A 20024-nucleotide genomic window follows, 5' to 3' on the forward strand; every position below is an offset into this window, starting at 1 on the left:
AGAGAAATTTTATAAAAATAAAATCAAATTCAAAAAAAATTGTCATTAGATGAAATGACTTATTTATGAATTATTTAAATTAAATATGTTAATGTTACTTTAATCATACTTCTTTTATGGACATAGAATCATTTAGTTGAAATTGTCAATATTTAATGTAGCAAAAGTTCATTAATTATCGTGCATATATACACGATATCAAAGTGCACATATCAAAGTGTATCAATAAGTAATGTTAGACAATAGAAAATAAACTCACTACAGAACGGCTTTCTCTTTGTTATTCATTTTAATACATATTACCTGTTTTCAGTAAATTTTGCACTTAATCTTTTACGTAATATTGATTTTCATTTCAAACAGTGCAGGGTATAAATTATGTTATTAATACTTGAGAAATTGTATTATCTTATTCTGTCCTAGTTAATAATAATATGAAATATAGTTAATCATTAAATAATCCCAATAAAAAAAATAATATAGTAAAATAGACTCACCGAAATGCAGCAAATGCAGCTATACGAAACACTTGAACATCCTGAAAATATGCGAAACATTCATAAATATTGGCAGTCACATTGTTTAATAGAAATAAACAAAAAATATTTTTAAAAAAACAAAAAAAATAAATAAAAAAATTTTTTTAATTAGAAATGCAGTAAAAATATTAAAACATTTTTATATGTCATAACTATATAACTTTAAACAAACTTGTATAAAATATAAAGAAAGAAAAATATGAATATAACTAAAATATAGAAAAAATTAATTTTTAATAATAATTACGTAAAAAATAATAATCATAAGTACATGTTAAAAAATAAGTTATACACGTTCAACGAATACATTTACTCACCATCGTTGTCCGCAGCACAGTTCCCGCTGACGACGAGCTTCCTCTACTCCTTGGCACTGGACTTATTCAATGAATAAACGCACTAATAAAAGCAGCAGTAATAATTCACTAATCCCGGCACAACAATATTTTCACGACAACTCGACACTCCCGAATAAATATTAAAATACATGTTTCGATTTCACTGGAATCGCGAAGGAAACTAGCGGCGCGGTCAATTACGACGGATACGACCTGCGAATTTAAAATTCTGCAAGTCATAAGACGTTATGACGTCACATCAAGGGTGCCAAATTTAATAAATTACAAAGCGCTGTGGTGTTACGGCAATGGTACATTTTAACAACCAAATTTAACAAATTATAAAACGCTGTGACGTCACGTGAGAACCAATAAAACGTTTCGAACGAATAAATATGAATGTCTACTACCCCTAATCACTTATAATTCGGTATTTCTAAAGCTTACGATATGCTTTTGATGATTGAAATTTGCGAAAATTGCCATATTAACAGCGCTCCTCTTGCGGTACAAAAACCGTCAATGTTGTATTAAACTCATGATAGATGCATCATGAACGAAGAAGAAATATGCATGCTCACAATATCTAGCTTCTCGGTGCAGCATTTTTGATACATCTCTTCACTCGCGGCGATACCTTCGATGGACGAAACTCGGAATTACAGAGGACATTCAGGATATTTATCCCGCTCGTTCCAACTCGCGTTTCGTATATAATCGAGACTCTAATAACGCGACGAAGCGTTCGAAAATCTACAAGTTATAAGACACTGTGATGTCACAGCAAGGGTACCAAATTTAACAAATTATGGCCGCTTTTCAACTAATGACACTTGTATCGACTTGTGTCATTGACTGAAAAGCGGCCTATAAGTCGCTATGACGTCACAGCAAAGGTGCCAAAATAATAAATTATAAAACTGTGCCGTCATAGCAAAGATACCAAATTCAAAAATTATTAAGACGTTGTGAAATAACATAACAAATGCTACAGAAATTACAGGTATAAAAACAAGAACTGCGCAAGCCTTGATAATTTTTGCAATAATTGCAGGATTGGGAAGTAACGCGTTACTTGTAACGCCGTTACCGTTACAATTACTTTTTTTCGGTAACTGTAACGGTAACGGCAGAGAGAAGACTGAGAGTGGACATGCCCGCATTTTACGTGTTTCTGTGGGCTAGCGCCACTATATGCACAAAACGTGCACATTGAACTACGTAGCCAATGTCCAAGAATCCCGTAGGTAATGTCCACGATCTTTTGGGTCTCTTCCGTGCTACGTCCACGACTTTTTGGTTCTGATATGTGCTATATCTACAAAGTGTCGATAATGCATACTTGTAAAACATGATTATGTATATCAATCAGATTTGAAATAATACACACGTATTGTAAATACATGTATTGTAATATTTACTTTTGCATTTACAGTTTATTTAGCAAAAGATCAGTTATTTTCAATAACCTGTGTAATTTGAAAATGTACATTTAAATTATTTTAATAAATTACTTCTATAATTTTGTGTGCGTGTGCGTGCGTGCGTGCGTGTGTGTAAATAAAGTATGGCATTTTTGTTAATATTTAAAAAGATGATAAACTCTTATAAGAGTTAATAAATGTCCTCTAAATGTCCACTCTCAGTCTTCTCTCTGGTAACGGCGTTACAAATTTTTTTTGTAACGAAAAAAGTAACTTTGTTACATTTTTCGGTAACGAGTAACGAATTTAACAGTTACTTTTATCGTTACATTTTTCAAATTTACTCTATATATCCACGAATTTATAGAAAAACTAACAATAAGAAAACTTTTTAATTTATACAAATAATATTAAGATTTTGCTTTTTTTTATTAAAATAATAAAAGTGAAAACAACAAACTAATAGAGCAGGAGTCGGATAGAATTGCTCAAAAGTTCATTTTATTAAAGAATTATTACAAACGTTTCGGCATAAGGGATGTGGTCATCTTCAGTGTAAAATTGACAAAAATGATGCACGCTCATTATCATCCTATTTGTTACACAGACGCTCCTGAGTCAAGGCTATCGGCGGCTTGGCCGCCAGCGGCCTCGCGGTAGTGGGAGTGCTGGAGGCGTCGTCTCAAGAATCGAGCCGAAATGTGGGGCTAACGCCGAGCTCTGACATAAATGATAATGGTATCGTGACATAACACGATTAAGCGCTACGGTAATCGACGGTTTATGAGCAAATTATGTTTTTGCATAGGTTTGCAATGTTAGATTTTACTCATAATGCGTTATAAATGAACAATTATTGCATATTTTAGACTTATTTCAATACGCGGCAGTTGAAACTTATTAATGTTGCAATATAATTTTTATGTAATCGAAAACTTGCTCGCGATGTATAAGGTTAGGAAGCTGTGTGATGTAAAATAATAGTTATTATATGTTTTAGATTTTATTTCTATACTTACCATGCATTTCTATGAAGAAACATGTACAATAATAATTATTGATTATACTCATCGAGAATTGCAAGTATAATGGCAAAAACTTCTAGCTTTCATACTGCATAAAAGTTATATTTGATAATTGTTGAATATTCTAAAAGGAAATAGGTATATTGCTATAATATGTACATTAATATCTTTTTATGTGATACCATAATACTAATTTGCATCTAATTTACAGCTTTGGGAATTGATAAAAAGCAATCTGTGAATTTATGATGTTAACAAGTGGCTATTTGTTGTTACTGATTATCATTTTTGCAGAAAATCTCAAGGTTCCACATTTGTATAATTTTGATGTAATCTTTTCACATCCATTGTGTGGCACAAGATAATACACAGAATATTGTAAATACAAGTATATAAATTATGTATGTGCAAGCATTGTGCCATATTATATTTAAAAGATATTTTAACAAACTATATTGTTACTTAATATTTTTTTCAAAGAAAATAAAAATAAAAGTATATTATTTATTAAAATGCTGTGTGATTAGAGTTAATTGGAAATTTGGAATTTGGATTTATTCAATAATGTTTGAAATCAATCTGTTGAAGAAGGAAATATAAAAAGAAATATAATAGAATTTTATATCAGGATAATACCATTATTAAATTTACTGTTGCAGAAGCTGTCTAAAATAACCAGAAACTTTTTTAATGAAAATAAATAGTATTGGCGTTGATTTATCAAGGTCAAACTTTTGGAAAGAAACTTGAAGTAAAGAGGCAACTTATCTTTATAATGATTTTAATTTATCGAGCTTAGTTTTTCTAAATAGATACAAATAAGTTGTATGACTTTTTTCAAACTATATTGATTTACAGGTCTTCCTGTTGATGTAAACTCTTCAGTTTTAAAAATCTGTGTTTATCCTGATTGAAGAAAACTTTGGAAATATCTGGTGAATGAACAAGTCCACTATCTTGAAGAGAAAATGTAACTGTCTTATATTTATTTATATAATACAAATGAGTAGAGCACAACGACCAAATATATTCTAATGAGGAATATAGGTGTGCGAGTCTTGGGGACATCCTGGTAACATGTTTGACGTATCCTCATCCATGGAGCTGCACAACATTCCGACCAGTGTGTAATCCACGAAAGGTGGCAGATCTAGGTCGGTGGTAGCTTGATCGCCATAATTATTGACGGACCCATGGACTGTTCCAGTGTTCATCATCTGAGGCATCCGTTCGAGAATCTCGCAAGTGTAATGGCAACGATCGTTGTTAGGATAAAAGAGTGGCTCTGGACTATTCTGTGATTGGATCGATGTTTCCGCCACTCCGGAATTATGAAATAGCCTCTCTGCAATTTCTGGAGTCTCCTGATTACCATAACCACCCTGCAATCTGTTGTCCAAGTTCATGCTGGTTGAGTTCTGATGAGCTGCGTGATTGTGTGGCTGACTCTTAGTGTCGCCGTGTTCGAACATCTGATGATATTCATCAAAAGGATATGACTTATCTTCAGTATTAGAATTGCGATGAGTTGTATCTTGCAGATCCTCGCTCTTCGGTCTCTGGTATGTATTGTACTCTGCTCTGTTTAGCATAGAAGATTGACAACTATTTTTATAACATTCAATCTCTCTACGTGAGGACAATAAGTCTTCTTTAACTTCAAAACCTTCTAAATGTAATCTGTTACTATGTTGATCTTGAGACCAGTAAGATTGTTCATGTTCGTTTTTCGCGCTCCCCTCGATGAAATCTTTTTGATTTTGCGATCTAGAATAATTCTGGTAACATAGACTGTCATTTCCAGGTTGACTCTGATTCTTTTCTTGGACATAATGGTGCATCCTTCTCGAAGAGAAACTATTGCAGATCTTCTCAGACTCGAAGTTGGCAAAATGGAGCTTTTCCTCCTGAGGTAAGCTCAGATGACTGCTGCTGGAGTCTTCGCTGAGAAACTGGTTCCAATAGCCTTGATCTTGATTCTGTTGTTTCACCTCGTATTTAATGGTGCCGCTGCCAAGGTCGAGTAAAGTTGGTGGTGAGCGAGCTGTGTCCTGGGAATTTGCTGGAAAGTCCGGTCTTAAAGGTTGGTCTAGTTGAAAGATTTCTTCTGGTTGGAAAAGGTCACCCGTAAAAGGTGGAAAATCACCATAAGAAGCTTCTTGGGAAATCTGATTTGGTAGACAATAACCAACGGTGTTGTCCAGCGGTGGAGCGCCTTGCAGCCAGTAGGGACCATCTGTGGGAGGCAATTGTTGGGAGTATACCGTTGTCTGATGATGAGATTGCGGATAGGACGGTACGTTTGTTTGTAATGTGCATATGCATTCAAAGGGTGGGCAGGAGCATGAATATCCTGTAATGACATTGAAAGGACGATTTAATTTTTGTTATTTAATCATTATTTTGAAGAAAGTGATTTAATTTTTATAATTTGGTATACATTGCATAATAATGTTATCTTAAAGTAGTTGCCGTATAAAAAAGAATATTGAACGTATACATATGACACAGTATAAATTTTTCTTATAAAACAAAATGTTCTGAAGCTCATTATCGAAATAACTAATGAAACGTTTGATGAGTAGTGTTTGTTTTTTCAAAATTAATATAAAAGATTTCGAGTCCAGAACTTAATTATATAAATACTTTTAATTATATTTATTAATACAATATAAAATAACAACCTTTATCCGAGATTAAAGGTGGTGGCTGTGTCGTTCTTGATGGCTGTTCAAGTGTGTCCATGCTTGGTCTTTTCGTTCCTCTTAATGACATTAGCTGTAATGAAATTATATGCTTCCAGTATAATTTGTTCATTAAAATTTGATATCAATTGCAGAAAGATACGGTTAAATATTATAATACTTGACTTAAAAATTATTTTTGTGATATAAATTTCTCTTATTTTATAATGAAATGATTAAATTATAATTAACTATAAAATGCTTGATAAATGATTCTTATAAATTTAAAAGTGATCAAACTTGTTTGACATTTTTTCAATGAAAAGTTGACCGCAAAAAGTAAATATATTTATAAATATGTTTACAATTATGAATATTTTTAAGTATATTTAATCTTAGATACTTTAATCGTATCGCGTTATATTAAATTCTTGTTTTTATTCCAATAAGCGCAATTTTCGTCATGCATATTTATTTGTCGAAATGCATGCAAGATATTACAAAATATCCGAAATTATTTTTAAAACACATATTAATCATCATTTTACACTACAGTTTTTCAATTCATGCTGTGAGCAACATTTTTTATTACGAGAATATTGCCGATTTAAATAATTAGAAATAATCAAGAATCGTGGCATACATTTATTCATTGGAATGTTTTATAAGTATAATGCAATAACTGCTATTATTGCAAAAAATATCAAGAGACTTATAGTTCTTTCTACATATGTATGATCTCTATAATTCATATGATGTCACAGCGTCTTATAATTTGTTAAATTTGGTACCCTTGTTATAACGCCACAGCATTTTATAATTCGTAAAGTTTGGTACCCTTGCTCTAACGACGCAGTGTTTTATAATTTATTAAATTTACACCTTTGCTCTGACGTCACAGTGTGTTACAACTTGCAGATTTTCGAACGCTTGGTCGCGTATTAATAGAATCTCGGTTACATACGAAACGTGAGGTGCAACGAGCGGGATAAATACCCTGAACATCCTCTGTAACTTCTGCGAGTTTTGTCCATTGGAGATATTGTCGCGAGCAATGAGAAATATGCGTATCAAAGAACCTGCAATGAGTATTTACATACTGTGGGCGTACACCGTTCAGTATCGTGAGTATAATACAACACTTTAATGTTTTTTGTGCCGCAAGGGAGGTCGGTCTTATATATTTGAAGATTCTCGCGAATTTCTGATCATCGAAAATGCATCACGAGCCTAAAGTCTCAGAAATACTGAAATATAAGTGATCATTATTGCAAAAATATCAAGTCTTAGATTTCTTGTTTTACTTGTGTAATCCCCGTAGCGCTTGTTCATGTGACGTCACAGCGTCTTATAATTTATTAAGTTTGGTACCCTTGCTCTAACGTCGCAGTGTTTTATAATTTATTAAATTTGGCACCCTTGTTCTGACGTCACAACGTTTTATAACTTGTAAGTTTTCGAGCGGTGGATTGCATCATGCAATTTGCATGACGCTGCAGAATTTCAATTTTTCATGCGAAATTCGATTGAGATAAATTGTCTTCTCTCTGTTATTCCTGCAGTTTTATCCATTGAAGATATCGTTGCAGGCGAAAGAATGTATCCAGGGTGCATCAAGTGCCTAAATACCGTGAGTATACATATTTATTCGTACTATGCGTGTACTATGTGTGTGATACACATTGAAAGCATTGTGCAATTATGTTAAAATATTGCAGTCGGTAGTTCGTGTTTGTTCATTATTGTTTTCGAACGCTTGCTTGTATGACTGCTGTATTGCGTGCCGCGATTAGGAATGTTTTGTAATTCTCAAGAATTTTTAATATGAATTATATTACGTGCATAAATGAGTATATGTAGTATTAAAATAAGTATTGAACAATCATCCAAACTAATTCTGTGGATAATATAATGAGTGGGAATACACACAAAGTGAATATCGGACTTTGAATCGCTTTATAAAACGATTATCAAAGTGTGTCAGCAGATTGTTGTCATTAGATTTGCAATTCTGTACAAGTGTGCCCACATTATCATTATGCGTATTTATTTGAATTACATCAGAAGAATAAAATATCCGAAATTGTTTTATGACTGTTGATTGTCGTCGAAGTTAGAATCTTAAATCGCATACATTAATATCCCTTGTGATTTATTTATTCTTCTAGATTTGTGATCTGTCAATTATCTAATAGTAATAGATTATAATTCTTTATTCAAAATATATCACAAGCGTATAAAAATGCTTGCGATGTTTTTATTTAGAATTTAATTATACAACTTTAAATTTTTAGGTTATATTTGCTATAATTAATAACACCGCTAATTTTTTTCACGATTCAAGTAAAATTGTAACATATTATTTAATATTTTTTTCAGAAGAATTAAGTTGTCACGTAAACATTGCATCGGAGCTGCTGAATCATTATTGTACTGAATTTATTAGCATAGTTATGGGAACAAGTGTGCCAAGGAATAGAGAAGATTCATTGTCAGTCGAGGCTTTACCGTGGACAGCAACTGATAAGTCAATATATTTATACATTAACGCATACGTATTTCATTTACGCGTAATTTACTTTTTTATAATTAATTATAATTATTATCTTTCGTGTTATCATTAGTAAACAAAATTTATTTCTGTAATTTGATTTTATATATATTTTCTTTTTTTATATTTCTTGTAAATGCTTTTAAAGTTATTATTATGAGTAATTTTATTTTCATATATAAAATATATTTTAATATTTTCATCACATTTATAATATCTTGACTTTATATGTCTTTTTTGATATTGCTTATTATTTGTTTTATTTGAAACAATCAGTTATATGTGCCGGTTATTATGAAAGTGCCCTAAGTCATATATTTCTCGTTTCGAGATATTCAAATTTTTGCGTTTGACCATATTAAAAATAGTTTTCCATCATGGTGCAAAATTTATCAAAAATTATAATGTTCTCCTGATGTTAAATTTATGTATGATCATTAAATTTTATGAATGACTTGCACGAAACTGTGTGTTTTTAACCGTTAAATGACTTATGCCACTTTCAAAATAAGCATGCAATTACACCTGATAATAATGAAAATGACAACTTCATTTTATTGCTTATTTCATGGTAACTTTGCAAAAATTCTTCCATAATAATGAAATATAGTTGATATAATATTGCACTAAATAAAAATCTCATTTTTTTTGGTTTTGTGACTTAGGCCACTTTCATAATAATCGGCACATATGATATATTATTATTATTGCTATTATGGTATATGCTATATTATTATTAATTATATGGTATATTATGGTATATATTATATTACAAATGATTATGCTATAACAAGTGGCACATATTTCTTTATAATGAATAATAATTTGAATTCTATATTGTTAAAAGCAAATAGAAATTAATATTCGTATTTATACTGTTTCGGGTGGGATTAAATTCAGAGTTTGTTGAAAATAAATAATATTGATTGATAAATAGCGATTAATGATATTAAAATAAAACAAATTAGACTTACCAGCACGATACGCAGCAGTGGAGTTGTTCACTAATTGATCTGTAACATACAAAGTACGTTCAAATTATAGCAGCGTTTAAAATAATCATTTGAGAAATAATTATCACGCACATTAAACTTTTACTTATTTCTTTTTATGCAAATATTTAATAAAAGAATCATATATTTATATGTGATAACCAAAAATATTAAAAATTACAAATCTTTTACTAAATATTTCAAATTTTTTATGTGCGTTACATAGATAATATTTTACGTACAATATTTTGCAAATAACAAACAGATAAGGAATGAATGATTACTACCCTAAAGTTACTCTCCACCGGCGCACGATGCCCTTTCTGAGCCTTCTTCTGCTCTCAGTACTCCTTACAGTTTTTTAAGGCACTCACACGCATTTATGACGCGAATACAAAAATTTCACAATATTTGAAACGGCTTGACGCGTGTTTTGTCATATTAGGACAAAAGTAAAGTTTGCACGGATTACACATTCGACACACTGTCGCATCCGTAACAACGGAAAGAGTGAGATCGAAAACTGCGGGAAATAATAATGCTATTGCAGAGAATCATGCGATACGGAACGATCTGTTTTATACAAGATGCCATCGTGCGAATGATAAAAAGGCAATGAACATATAAAAGACAAAGTCGTGCCGATTTCGATTTTGGAGAATGCGGAGAGTGTACACGGAGAAAATTTTATATCAAAAATTACTACGTACGGTAGTAGCCGTGGACCATGAAGGAATTATAAAAATTTTTACTATGTTTTTTACATGTGAAACATAGTAAAAAATTTCAGTCTGCGGCTTCATGGTCCACGGTTAATGCCGTATATAGTAATTTTTTATATAAAATTTTCTCCATGTAGTTCAATAATGTACATGTGGATACATAGGACGTAAGAAAGAGCGATATAGAGCTCAGACTGGGCGCGATGACAAAAAACAACCTCACCAGTCGCCGCAAGTCGGTCTCAAAACATTATAGCATTTATTGAATATTTATTGAAATCGAATTTAAAGTCGATTTCGATAAATATTTGATAAATGCTCTAATAATTTTGAGACCGACTCACGGCGTGTGTGGTGGGGTTGTTTGTTGTGCTTAGTCGCGCGCTCCATATCCTCTCCCTTCTCGCACGCTATATATCGGCATGAGTATTGTTGTTCTCTACTTCCCACATTCTCCAAATTCTTCATCGGCGCGATCTTGTGCTTCTATTTATTGTTACCCTATTATTGTCCTATCATCATTCGCACGGCGACACTTGTACGAGGTACACTATTCCGTATCGGCGTGTTATCCTCTCCAATAATACTCTTGCCACTTCCCACAGTTTTTCATCTTATTTTTTTCCGTCGTTACATATTGTGGAAAGTGTCGAACGTGTAATCCGTGCGATAATATAATCGAGTTTTACTTTGTCCGAATGACAAAGTACGCGGGAGTATCGTTTAAAACGTCGTGCGATTTTTGTATTCGCGAACGCATGTGAGTGCTTTAAAAAACTGGAAGAAAGTCTGAGAGGAGGAGGAAAAGGCTCAGGAAAGGCATCGGGCGCCGGCGGAGCAACTTTAGGGTAAGTAATCATTTATTTGTTATGTTATTTGCAAACTATTGCATGTAAAATATTAATCATACAATGTAACACGCATAAAAACTTTGAAATTAATTCTTTCAGTAAAAAACTGTAATTCTTAATATTTATGGTTATCTATTAAATATAAACATATAATTCTTTTTTATTAGATATTTGCATGATAAATGAATAAAAGTTTAATGTGCATAATAATTGTTTTTTAATAATTTGCTGCTATAATTTGAATGTATTTTGTATGTACAGATCAACTTGTGAACAACTCCTGCTGCGCATCCTGTCGGTAAGTCAATTTAATTTGTTTTATTTTAATATTATTAAAAAAATAAATTAATGATGTAGGATATTTTGTATATTACTATCTTTATTACAAGGTAAAAATAATGTCAGCAATTAAATAATATCAATGATAAGAATAGGACAAGAAAATTGATATATTTGTAAAAATTATTTAAGTTAAGTTTAAAAGAACTCTTGAATTTACCGGAATTATGATGTTTGAATAGTTATTGATAAATTTATATAAATAAGAGAAATATTGTGACCATAGATTGTTAAAGAACATTTACAATTATCACGGTTATGCTAGATATGAAAGATAGGCATGTATATAGCATAATTAGTAACATTTTATCATACTGTAAATATTCTTTAATAATCAATAGTCATAAAAATTTATTTATTTATTTAATTTATATAAGTTTATCAACAGATATACAAACATTATAATTCCGGCAAATTTATAAGTTTTTTAAAATTTAATTTAAATAATTTTTACAAATATGTATATATTTTGTCAATTCTTTTATTCTAACCGCTGAAATTATCTGATTGCTGTGGCATTATTTTTACTTTATAACAAAGACTGTAACTTAAAATAAATATCTTAAAGATTGATATAATTAACGAAATATTACCATCCGGGAAATTCTATTCGAGAAAAAAGTCGTGAATCTATTTTCGCATATATCACATGACCGAACAAAAAATTGCACATTACCTTAGAGCCTAGCGCGGCTTCTCTCGCTAAAAGAACTGCCAATCCTCTGACCCTTCTGCCGGCACCTACGCTTCTTCTCGCTTCCGACGTAGATTTGGCTTCTGGTCGTGGATGATCGTGTTGACCTTTAGCTTGGAAAAAAATCGCGTGTTCCGTATGCCTCCAAAAATGTGTTACTGGGTAACCACAATGTCCGCGGCATGATAGTATTTCTAAGCGACCGGTACACTGTCTATTGGGACATGGTTTGCCCTGTTGTTTCTTTCTCGCCTGCGAACAACATTATTAGATATATTATTGAAAGAATTTTTCAGATTTCACTAGATTGCCATTGAATAACTGAATTATCTTAAAAATTAATTTTTAATTAAAACAGTTTGAAAATAATTCTGATTTAAAAAAAAATCAGCTCAGCTGCAATTAATTATAATACTGTTTCATCGATATATAAAATGTTGTATATATAGATACAGCGCTGATCGTGTTTCTCTACATTTTTTGTAGGTACAAACATTTGATATTATTAAACGAATTAAATTTACATCAAATAAGGATCCAAAAAGATCCTCTTTTTGGATTTTGTACAACCACTTTGTATTATTCTTAAATTGCATGTAATGATTGAATTAAATCGAATCTATCAAAATCGGTAATCGTTATGATTGCGCAACAGAAATGTCAACGAATACATGCGCAAGTGCAATTAACATTTATTATCGCGTTGAGATTTATATTTATCACTCCGTTATGCTCACCTTATCGCAGATCGCCGGTCGGAGGTGAACCCTTCCTCCGCCGGGCAGTACGCACTCTTGAGAGCATACCAAAACGCCCAGGCAACTCTTCTTGAGGATGCTCACGTTATGATTGTTCGTATTCCTCATTGCCCAACCGGAGGCGTGTCTTCTTGCTTCCTCGCAATCTGGCCCGTAGACTCTCCTCACGTGTCCGTCCGCCCATTCGCACCAAGGATCATATTCCACTACCTGAAGCAAAATTCTATCTTTTTATCGTTCCTCGCGATTTCATTGAATGTTTCATTCACTGCAAAAAAAGTTATCTAGCATGAAACATTTTTATCTTGACAAACGCCGCGAAGTATTGTAAAAGGACTTACCCTCGGAACGTTCGAATCGTTTATGTCCCATTCCTGATGAGGATGTTGCTGTTGCTGATTGCCGGCGACAGTCGCTGACATCGTCGGCGATCCCACGCGACTCCTGTAAAGAGAGTAGATTTATATTTCGACATATCTTGCATTTTTTTCAAACTTTTAAGTTCGCATTCGAAATTATTTCAACAAATCAATATCCGCGTTCCGCGAATCTGTCGCGACCTTGAGATTCTATAATCGCAATTGTTCTTCTCGAATTGAGGGCTAATTTAATATTATGCAATTGCGGTCGTGTCATGAACCCGGCAGCTACGAGATAAAGTCCCGATTTATGGTACATACTTGGCCGTACTTCGCGCGATACTTATGGTAGTTCGTGGGTGGTACGGCGAGACATGGTGCACACGCGTTTACAAATATATAGCGTCTTTCCGGAATTCTTATATCCGCGTATTGCGATCGGATCGAGGTCGGAAGATTGATCTTCGATAGCGAGGTAACAAAACTACTCAAGAAATTTGTCAATGCGTATCATGATCGAATTGTACTTTTATTTTTTACAATTGAACATTTGTGTATTCAATGCGCAATAAAATAATAGGTAAATTATTGAACTTGTATTTGATAATAATAATTACTTTTAGTCGTACAAACTATATTAATTTTTATGTTAGCGTTATACCAGAATTCAACATCGCAAAAATATATGAAAAAAATTATATTCAAAGCGCCAGCATTCGATTAATTTGTCCTCATTATGCATAATGAAAAAAAAAAACGAATATATGGCTAATATTTCGCGCTAGTTGGTCTCTAATATATATTTGCTCAAGTCTTAAACGGTACAAGAATTACTCGTACATAAATTCTCTTATAAGTATATCTTTTCACGTCCGCTCATAAATCAGCCTCTGTCTTTTGTTAACATTAGACTCGACGCGTATAGTCTCTGTGGTAGCATTATAATATGCGAGGACTTCTCGCTAACGAGTTAGTCGAACAATCTTAAAATCGTGTATCTCATTTTAGATAGATTTTTTAAATTCTATTCTTTAAAGAAAGTTTGCGAATGCGTAACACATTATTAATGAACAATTGAAAAATTTTACAAGTAAAAGGAATGACATGTAGTAAAGTCAAATAATGTTTGTCATTAGAATTATTTACCACAATTTAAAATATCATTAAAAACTGCTACGAAATAATGTGCCACCTCCGAATAATAGAAAAGTGGACACGGCACGCTCGACTTCGTCGATTCCATTAATTTAGCCATTGCTGATAATGCAGGCGGATTTTATTTGCTCGGATTTACTTGTCGAGGACGGCCTTTCGAAAGACTTGCCTCCTACAAGACTTGTAGAAGTACAGGTTACGCGTTAGGTGCGTGCAAACATCGTTTCCGTCAGTTTTATCGAGTCGCGCTCGTAGTTGGACGTTTACGATCGTGGAACACCTACTCGAGAACGCTTCATCGCCCGGAGGTCTCGTCCTCAACGACGCGGACCACCTCGTGAACCTTTTTCATGCTGACATGATCACTGTCGAGCAGCCGCGGTCCCAATTGCCGCGATTACGGCGACCGCCAATTGCATAAAGCACATTTACCGCACCCTTCGATTCGATGTTTGGACTTTTATCGTCTGAGATTCTTCGTCTAAATTTTCAACGGTGGTCGTTTTCATTTTTCCTTGGTACTGTAAAGGCAATCGGCGAAATTTTTGCTAAATTTATATAAATATTACTTTATTTTATTCGTATCAATTGTACAAAGTCATTTAATAAATTTGAAGTTGATTTTCTGAAATAATTATAGGAAAAATAAATTTACATCTGCGGTATGGATATATCGTTTCTCTAGGCCAAATATTAAATGATAATTCTATCATTCTTTTTCGATAATTCGTTATACATAACGAGAAAGAGGAGATACGCGAGATGTGTGTTTACTATACATTACGTCAATGCTTCTCTTTTTCTCTTTTCTCCATGGAATCGGCTAAGATAGAATTGAGCTCGGCCGACACGGGGGAGGACGAGGACAGTACTAACAGAGAAAAGAGTCAGCTTAGGTGAATGATTGCCCGGATCGGTGATAAAGTCATCGCCTTTAGCACCGAGTAAGATGATACATCGGCGGACGATGCTGTGCTGAGATTGTCGGAGTCGGAGACATACACATACACGTATGCATCCCGGAACATCGTGATTCGTGAGTGAAAGAAATAAAAAAGAAGTAAGAGAGAGAAAGAAAATATGTGTGTGTATGCGTGTGTCTCTTTCTCGGTGATATGGGTGCGTTCAGAATTTCAGATATTAAGATAGATACGCGCCGCGACGAGGCCACTAAAATATCGTGAAGGGTACACTGTGAAAAGGAAGAAATTTCTCGCTTTCTCCTCGTCCTTTTCTATTTCCTTGCTCGTTTCTCTTTCTCGCTTCGTTACTCTCTTCATTTCTCTCTCATTTTCTTCCTTCCTTTCGTACGTTCGTTACTATCCCCGTATTTGTACCCGTTCTTGTTCCTTGCTGAGCTTGGATCCTTTCGCGAGATTAGCTCGCGAGGTAATCTCACGTTTCTAAACAAGTTAATTCCCTGAGCTTTTGATTCGAACTATCGTTCGTTTGGATTATTGGTTCGGGTATTGATAGCTTAAGAAATCACATCGCGTTAACAACGTTTATCTTTCTTTCCGTTGAAATCACAATTCTACATGTCATTCAACATTCGTGCGCTGTCTGTTCTTTCACAAATCATTAGTCACTTTTACTCGCGATTAATGCATAATCGCTCGATTTAAAAATATTTTTATTAATTAGTAATTTAAAAAAATAAATTTAAAAATTGTAAATTTAAAACTAATTGTCTTAATTAGTGAAACTGATTATATATTAATTATTATGTTCAGTTGATTTTACTTATATCTATCTGTCTGATATCAATTTTTGCGATATCTGTATGTTTGCGAACGCAATGTCTCCACGCGTTTTCATCTTGAATAACAGAATGGAGCAGCTGAAGGATAGTGCAAAAAGCTTGGCAAAACGCGTTGAGGCTCAATGAAACGCGATAGAACGAAAGAAAACCGGTCGGGCTGGATTTTTGTAAATCCACTAACTTTTTGTCGATTCCATGCGTCGCTCTGAGAGCACATCCAGCAGATTCACAGTGATTCTGAGAGAGAAGGCGAATAATCGGATAACAAGAAAAGAAAGAACACAAATAAGTTTAACGCGTCAAATTTAGAAAAGCACGTGGGTCGCTTTATGACAGCGCGACATTTGTTCGCAATTAGTGCTGCATAATATTACGATATATTTGAATTCATAATAGTAATAGTAAATGCAGAAATTTTGGAAAACATTACGCGAATTTATTATAATAAAATTACGATTATTTAACAAAATAACAAACAAAATATGAGAAGATGATATGAAAAGACGTAGCAACAAAACGTGAAAATATTTCTTTCGGGAGTAATTCAAAGTCCGAAATATCATTTTATCCCTTCCTGCATAATATTGCTGAATTAATACCGAGTAAACTGTCAGCTTCCATTCTGCTGCCGCGACATAAAAGGATTCACGAGGGGGAAAGGGCTCGCGAAGGGAACCGCGGGTTCAAAGGGGTTTCTCGGAGCGGCGGACAAGGAAAGAGCGTTCTCGAGATCCGAGATAAAGAGGAATCGTCTTACCCGCGGACATTCGTTTAATCTGTCTTCGAGGTGTTGGGCTGTGATCAATGGCGAGGCGGCAGTACATCCTTAATCGGGTTTTCACAAACCGGCGAGACGGCGTCTCGCTCTCTTCTTCCCCTCCCACCCTTTCTGATTTGGAATCTTCAACTATTCTTTTACCCTACCTAATTGAACGACTAAAAGGATCGTAAAGTCTATCTTTGACAACTCAATTTAAAAAGAAATATCATATACTTTATCTTATTGTAACAGGTTTATGCATGCGAATTTGTATATTAATATTATCGTGGCAACAAAAGATCATATTTAATTAAAACTGCGAATAAGATTAATTGTTTCTCTAGAAATTGCTCTAGAAATAAGCTTAATTGTTTCTCTAGAAATATTTTATTCGATTTTTATTTTTTGCGCATTTATATTGCTCTTTAATCTTTGACTGAAATTTTTTTACGAATCTTTTTGATTGTTTTTTTTTCCGAGGATATGAATTATTTAACACGACAGAAAATATCAATATAATGCTGGAAATAGAATTTAGCGAATTTTCCCAAAATTGTATCGAAGGAGCGACAACTCTCGCGTACAAATGGTCGTGTATAACTCGTTGAAGCGCGCATGTGTAAACGTTTCTAGAACACCTAGCGTCCAACCAGACCTCGATAACGCCCACACACCAATGGGAGACCCGCAGAACGCCCATTGATTAGATACCAGCTGAATTTCTCTCAGCACCCAAAGAAAGAGAAATCGATGCCGAGCACAAAAATGAGTAATTTTTAATGTTTATTGAACTAACTGCTAAATCTTATCTCTAGGATTTAGTTTTAATATGATACAAAAAGGAAAAGAATTTATTACAACTGAAGTGTAGTGTTTTGAAGATTCTCAGAAAGTAGTCAAAATTACTTATACCAAATGTATCCGCGTTTATTTTTTCTGCATACATAATATCTATAAAATAAAAATTAAAAGAATAAATAAGAAGTAAAACGGTCAAAGCTAGGTGTTCGTGCGTGTGTATTATAAAAACAATTTAAAAAATATTGACGTTTCGACTTGAATTTGATCTTCAGAATTCCGCTTACAATTTAATACATAGATTAAAATTTACAAAAACGCTTTCGGTCTAATATAACAAATTTCATTTATCATTGCCTATGTGTTGATAATTGCTCGCCATTTTTTAAATTTCGAGTTGCATGATGTTAAGGATGAGGATGCCAACATAATTAATAATTGGCGTGTTGACATCTTCATCCTTAACATTATGCAACTCGAAATTAAAATAATAGCGAGCGATTATTAACACATAGGCAATGATAAATGAAATTTGTTATATTAGTCCGAAAGCGTTCCTGTAAATTTTAATCTATGTATTAAATTGTAAGCGGAATTCTGAAGAAGATCGAATTCAGATCGAAACGTCAATGTATTGAAATTGTTTTTATGATACACACGCACGAACACTTACCTTTGGCCGTTTTGCTTCTTATTTATTCCTTTGATTTTTATTTTATATTGGCCTTGAATATAATTTTATTATAAAATAAAACTATGTGCTACTGTTTAGTCTTTGAAAAAAGTTGTAGAAACTTTTGTCTTAAGAAATATGTTTAAAATTTGCGGGAAAAAATAACATGCGCTCATGCTTAATATTTCTTCTAAATTAAATAAAAAATACTATTGTTATATTTTGGTTATCACTACTTTTTGATAGTTTTATGATTTTTTGACATAATATATATAATAAAATCACAAGAAATAAGCATCATTATTGAGCAACTCACAAACGATTTTAGCTAGCTTTTAAAAGATCTAAAAATACTGTGATAAATATTAATTAATATATAAGAATGACTCTCAATAATCTTAATAAAATCTGCACTGTGTAATTGAAGCAAAATCCTAATTTTTAAAGATTTAAATTGATCGAGATATCTTTCGATATTGATCGAGGTTTCTCTCTTATTTAGTTAAAGAACTATATGTTTGATGAATGAATCGAGCGATCGCGAATACTTACAGAACTACCATAGTCGATACTGTTTCGTGATTGATGTCTCGGTGCTTTGATAGCTAGTCACAGTGGATGATTCGCGATCACTATGAGTGTTTTCGCGGCGATTTATCACAATCACGAAACGCGCCACTTCCAATCTACACTTCACTACGATCTAGGAAGTTTCTTAGAGTGAATCAAAATTTCCAAACATCTCGATCACCGTTGCGACGTCATGGTAAATAATTCGTGTTTCTAGAATGTATCATCTTAATAGCAGGCAAATTTATGAAGGTCAGATTCATATTGCCGTTTGATGAAATTCCAAGGAGTATTTTAACTTTCAGTGAAATTTTGAATAAGAAGCGAATAAATTGTAGAGTTGCAAATTTTCACAGACGTCTGCGATATGTTGATCGATTTTGACGTGTATACTTCGGAACAAACAGATGCGTGCCGATACGTGCGGTACGACGTCACTGCGTGAACTGAGGCCACCACGATGCAAACTAGCTGGTCGCCAGGCACGTTGTGCTCAGCAGATCACGAACGCACCGTGGTTGCCACCATATGTCGGCAGGATCCGCCTATGGGAGTGGCCGTGGCTAACCAATCGCTGGCTGCTTTTGAGGGTGCCTAATTGACGGTAGCAACCCCTCTCGACCCAGAGGAGGAATCGATCACTGAAGGTTCCTCCCTGTGGCAACGAGATTTCTCCAAAACTGCCGCGGTCCAAGGTGCTCTGATCCTATATATCGCGATTACCGACAATTTTAGAGTATTTTTTAAATTCGACATCTATTTCTTTTATACTTCTAATTCGGAAACGCGAAGAAAATAACAACACACATTTGCAAATAGACTTATTTTTAGACAGTGATAAAATCGATAAATTTAATGGAAAATTTTATGCATTAAAATTTTTTTTTGTAATTGTACGCGCGTATAAGAGTAAAATGTGAAGATGATGCAACTAATAATAATGAAAATTGAATGTATTTGCCGTTTACGATTATTATTGGAATTATTTAACTATTCTAAAATTATTCAAGCTATCTTGAAATTTTAATAT

The 20024-nt window shown here is 33.3% G+C and overlaps 4 protein-coding genes across 4 annotated transcripts in view; 2 read left to right on the forward strand and 2 right to left on the reverse strand.

Annotated features, from left to right (window-relative positions):
• LOC105672942 (uncharacterized) overlaps window positions 1-1208 on the reverse strand; it is a 131160-nt gene extending 129952 nt beyond the window's left edge. The window contains exons 1-2 of the mRNA XM_012368221.2: window positions 857-1208; window positions 498-538 (exon numbers count right to left, since the gene is read on the reverse strand). The gene's annotated coding sequence lies outside the window, so the exon portion shown is untranslated. The remainder of the gene's footprint in view (window positions 1-497; window positions 539-856) is intronic.
• A 3075-nt stretch (window positions 1209-4283) lies between these two features.
• On the reverse strand, window positions 4284-19631 carry gcm (glial cells missing). Its single transcript, XM_067356759.1, has 6 exons — window positions 18977-19631; window positions 13259-13361; window positions 12897-13127; window positions 12142-12411; window positions 6011-6104; window positions 4284-5679 (listed from the first exon to the last, which is right to left on the reverse strand). The coding sequence occupies exons 1-6, from the start codon at window positions 18985-18987 to the stop codon at window positions 4358-4360; spliced, it is 2031 nt and encodes a 676-aa protein (XP_067212860.1). The 5' UTR covers window positions 18988-19631; the 3' UTR covers window positions 4284-4357.
• The window catches only part of mei-W68 (meiotic W68), a 42502-nt gene continuing 27985 nt past the window's right edge, over window positions 5508-20024 (forward strand). The window contains exons 1-4 of the mRNA XM_012368242.2: window positions 5508-5622; window positions 6929-7134; window positions 7573-7640; window positions 8390-8537. The gene's annotated coding sequence lies outside the window, so the exon portion shown is untranslated. The remainder of the gene's footprint in view (window positions 5623-6928; window positions 7135-7572; window positions 7641-8389; window positions 8538-20024) is intronic.
• The window catches only part of vari (MAGUK p55 subfamily member vari), a 126100-nt gene continuing 116841 nt past the window's right edge, over window positions 10766-20024 (forward strand). Inside the window, exons 1-2 of the mRNA XM_067356762.1 lie at window positions 10766-11123; window positions 11388-11424. The gene's annotated coding sequence lies outside the window, so the exon portion shown is untranslated. The remainder of the gene's footprint in view (window positions 11124-11387; window positions 11425-20024) is intronic.

This window comes from Linepithema humile, chromosome 6 (assembly GCF_040581485.1).
Source record: "Linepithema humile isolate Giens D197 chromosome 6, Lhum_UNIL_v1.0, whole genome shotgun sequence".
In the NCBI taxonomy this organism is placed as follows: domain Eukaryota; kingdom Metazoa; phylum Arthropoda; class Insecta; order Hymenoptera; family Formicidae; genus Linepithema; species Linepithema humile.

Coding starts and splice junctions, on each gene's coding strand:
- gcm (XM_067356759.1), bottom strand. Junction 12,412..12,896: donor GACCGGCGATCTGCGATAAG/GTGAGCATAACG, acceptor TGTTGTTCGCAG/GCGAGAAAGAAACAACAGGG. Junction 6,105..12,141: donor AAGCCGCGCTAGGCTCTAAG/GTAATGTGCAAT, acceptor ATTTCATTACAG/CTAATGTCATTAAGAGGAAC.